Source organism: Oryzias melastigma, linkage group LG22 (genome assembly GCF_002922805.2).
Source record: "Oryzias melastigma strain HK-1 linkage group LG22, ASM292280v2, whole genome shotgun sequence".
NCBI lineage: Eukaryota > Metazoa > Chordata > Actinopteri > Beloniformes > Adrianichthyidae > Oryzias > Oryzias melastigma.
Window position 1 is genome coordinate 1857829 of NC_050533.1, and position 3987 is coordinate 1861815.

The 3987-nt window shown below is 37.9% G+C and overlaps 1 protein-coding gene and 1 long non-coding RNA gene across 6 annotated transcripts in view; one reads left to right on the top strand and one right to left on the bottom strand.

Annotated features, from left to right (window-relative positions):
* LOC112152380 overlaps positions 1–1621 on the bottom strand; it is a 7678-nt gene extending 6057 nt beyond the window's left edge. The window contains exons 1-2 of the long non-coding RNA XR_002920292.2: positions 1442–1621; positions 544–605 (exon numbers count right to left, since the gene is read on the bottom strand). This is a non-coding gene — a long non-coding RNA (uncharacterized LOC112152380). The remainder of the gene's footprint in view (positions 1–543; positions 606–1441) is intronic.
* smoc1 (SPARC related modular calcium binding 1) overlaps positions 1–3987 on the top strand; it is a 56074-nt gene that overhangs the window by 41909 nt on the left and 10178 nt on the right. For all 5 annotated transcript variants that reach the window (XM_036209836.1, XM_024281601.2, XM_036209838.1 and 2 more), the window contains one exon: positions 1618–1685. In XM_036209836.1, the coding sequence (XP_036065729.1) occupies positions 1618–1685 (68 nt within the window). The remainder of the gene's footprint in view (positions 1–1617; positions 1686–3987) is intronic.

The following is a 3987-nucleotide window of genomic DNA, read 5'->3' on the forward strand; positions in this document are numbered from 1 at the left end:
CCACCGATTATTTTTTCGGGTCATGGGATGTAAATCACAAATCTTAACCATCATTACCTTTAAACGAACTAAAAAACTAGATATATAGCATTAGCTGTGATAATGCTAGTACTGATAGCTGAAATCAGTGAAGCTAATAACTGAAGGTGATAGACAGCTAATATATTAGTTAAATGCCAAATGAGCCTAAAAACTGAAAAAAGCCTAAGTTAGCCAAAATGCCTAGCATGTCGCTGAAATATTAGCTAAACTTCAAAATAATCTAAAAACCTTAATAAATGGCAAAATAGTCAAAAAAGCTAACAGAATGCAATTAAAACTCTTCAACTTTTCTACACTATGTCCATAAATATAAAGTAATTCAATTCAATTTTATTTTTACAGCCCAAAATCATTGGTAACAACTGACTATTAAATTAGTCGTCGATGAATCGTGGCAGCCCTCTAGAATAGACATGTCTAAAACATATTTTATTTTAGAACATCTTTTTATTGTATTTATGTATTTTTAATCTACATTTTGCAGGTGGGGCTGTCTCTCACCTGCCTCTCCTCTCTACACGTCATCTTTTGTCTTCAGTGCAGCTGATTGTCAGATCCAATGACTAGATGGACAAACGTGAAATTCATTATCTATTAAACGGAAAATGAAGACGTGTAATGAAAATGAATCTTTTGTGTACTCTTGAATGTGAACTCAAGTCACACAATCTGCTTTGAGGTGGACTGTAACTGAACAATAATTACAGAAATTATGAGGATAGAAATACAAAGAATCAAACATATACATTTACAGCACATTAGTATACATCTCATGATGGCAGGTGAGGCCCCGCCTCTGCACATCCCTGGTATTGGAAGGAATAATGCAACAAAAAAATATTAAGAAATTAGATTTCCAACTTTTTGAAGATGTAATATTACATTATAGCGTCTCTGACGGGTCAAACTCTGATTTTTGTCATCTGGATGCTGTTTAGATAGAGTTGCATGTCGTCAGCATAAAAGCGGTCTGAGAGTTTGAAGAGATAAATCACCAAAGCTTCTCGTGTTTTCAAAGATCACAGAAACAGATCCAAACATGCGTCTCTGGCCGCTCTGACCCGCCGTGTTTGGCCCATAAACGATCCATAAACAGCGTTTCTGAAATGACTTTTGGTTCCGGATCAGTGGCTGCTGTTTATGCAAACAGACGTCTGTGATTTGATGGGAGAGGAATCTCCAAACCCAAATATGTCAAATGATGGAGCTTCTGAGAACAGGAGAGCCGGGTCTGAACAAAGAGGTTTGTTTGGGTCGGTGGACCGGAGTTCTCAGCTCCTAAAGGGTTTATGCTTCAGAAAATATTCCTGACAGTCGAGCTTTGTTCTTAAACACAATGACATCTGTTCTGGAGATGGTAAAAAGGTCAACTTAGAAACGACCATTTGACAAGACAAACCTCAGGATAAACAGATCCAGACTAAAGTCTGCAGATGTCCTTTAAAGTTGTTTTCAGGTCAGCCGTTCTTTGATAAAAACTTCTCCTGATCATTCAGATGTTTTCCTTTGACTCCTGCGGTTTTCCGAAGCTCCTCCTTCAGCTCTTCCACTCGTGTCCTCTCGTCTTCACCGCAGGTACAGGACGCCCGACTGCGACGGAGCGCGGGTCACCGAGAACCCCTTCGCCGCGTCGGACCTGCCAGGTTGTCCTCACTCTTCTCTGCTCTCACATTTGTTCACAAACATCCTCGTTTACAGATTCAGGTTTCTACGGGTCGTAGCTGCTCTAATTGGTTACTATGGTAACGAAGTGGATTTCATGCGAAAAGATCAAATCGTAATTTAACAGCAAGGAACTTGTTTGGTGTGACAAAAGTTGATCAAAGTGTAGAAGTTTGTCCCCAAAAATATTTTTGTAATGAACACAGAATTTAATTATAAAAGGAAATAAAACAAAAGGTGATGATTCCTTCTGGATGTCTTCTAAGGTTTTAAATGTCAGCATTTGTTTATTTTATAACGCCAGGGACTTTTTTAGTCATTTATTTTGTTGTTCACAAGTGTACCAAAAAATGTTTTTGTTATTTTCTTTTATCTACACATTTTTTTCTTTACTTTTCAACACTAAATTTAGCTTTTTCCATTAGAAAAAAAAATCTGTAGTTTTTTTTTGTTATTTTAGTTAGACATTTAAAAACAGAAATAAAATTATTTGCGTTGCGTAAATATCATTTAACAGTTGTTTTTCTTCAGGTTATCTTGGTTTAAATGTCATCATTTTGTATTTTCATGAATTCAAAAGTTTAAATTGGATCCGAGGAAAGATTTATTCTCTAAATTCTGTTTTTTTTCTTTCTAAAAACTGAGAGATGAGCAGCACCAAGTCATCTGAAAGACCGTAGCTATTTTTAAAGCTTTTATTTTTAAACCCTTTGTGGCTGAAAAAGGTTTAGTTTTCCTTTTAAGTATTTACATGGACCAACCAAGGATTCTGAGCCTTCAAGCCGCCCTCAGTATAATGCTTCCACCTCCGTGTTTGACAGTAGGATTTGTGTGTCGAGACGACAGAAATCTGCTTTTTATTGTACGTGGATGGAGAGATAATATTTAAGGACTCATGAATCGGATTTTCGTCCTTGAAAAAGAAGTTTAAACCTGAAGTTAGACTTTGATGTTTGAATAATTCTGATCGATAATCCTCAGAATCTGAGCCTTTCTAATGATTTAAATACTAAAAAAATGTGTCTAAATTTGTAAACTTAGAATTAAATTGAAGAATCGTAAAAAATCGGAATTGAATCGAATCGTTTCTGGAGATTATAACCGATAACATCCCTATATTGAAGTACGTTCCATGTTTTAAAAAATATATATGTTGTAAAACGTTTCAAAAGATCAATTTTTAGCTTTAATCCTGTTAGTTTCCGTTTTACTGATCAAGGGTGAAATGAAATGTGTTTGTGTTTTTGTTTTGCTGTTTCACTGTTTATTGCTCGTCATATTCAAACACAGATGTCACATTTTGTAGATGTTTCTCAGTCACAGGATAATTAAATTAGAGCTTTACTGTTTGACGGTAAACTCTTCCTGAAGAATTGTGATTTTTTCTTTTTTTTTCTCAGTCCTCAGTAATCACTCAACTTTGTACAGATTTATAAATGAACTCCTTTCCTTCCACATCTGGTCCGTCCGGACTGTGCAGCAGATGTGTGCGAGGCATCTTTATAGGAGGTGTTTCTGTGGTGAAGCTGTGGGGGGGGGCTCTGGGGGTGTTGAAGATACTTTAATGTACTGTAGGAGGAGGTTCGGAACCACAACAACAAAGCTGGAGACGTCCCAGATGGAGTAGAGGAACAGCCGGAAGCAGGTTTGGGATGATCGTCATCTGGGAGCGTCCTTCAGGTCAACGCAGGAACTGATTGGATTGGACTCAAAAAAGAAGAAATCCAAACACAGTCGTCTTCAGCTTATAACTCTGATAAATACTACGGCGATGAATACTTTTCTAGATCAGATTTATCGTGGAATTTTTGCTCAAAAGAACTAAAAGAATCAAAAGAATCTGTTCCGTTCAGAGACTTTTATCATTATTTACAATAAATACATTTTAGAAATAAAAATAGAAATTTAGTTTTCCTCTCAGGGTTTAACGCGGGACAGAAACTCTTTAAACTGGACGACAGAAGGAGTGAAGGACGCCGCAGAGACTGAATGATCTGGTGAATCCGGACACGGCGACACGTTTGACGGCGCCTCTGTGGCGCTCTCTAAGACGTATAAACTCGAGACACTCGCTCAACATCATCCATGTGAACCCACATTAACCATCACTGTGACTGCTCATGCATTGATGTGATTTGAGCTTCAGGGCCACCGTACGCGCCTCCTCACGACACATCTCTCCAATTTAACACTTGGTTGAGGCACAGCGAGGCGGCGCCTCCTCATGGTCGTCCTCCTGTAATTGGACTCACCTGTTGCGGGGGCTGGACCACCTTCTATGGG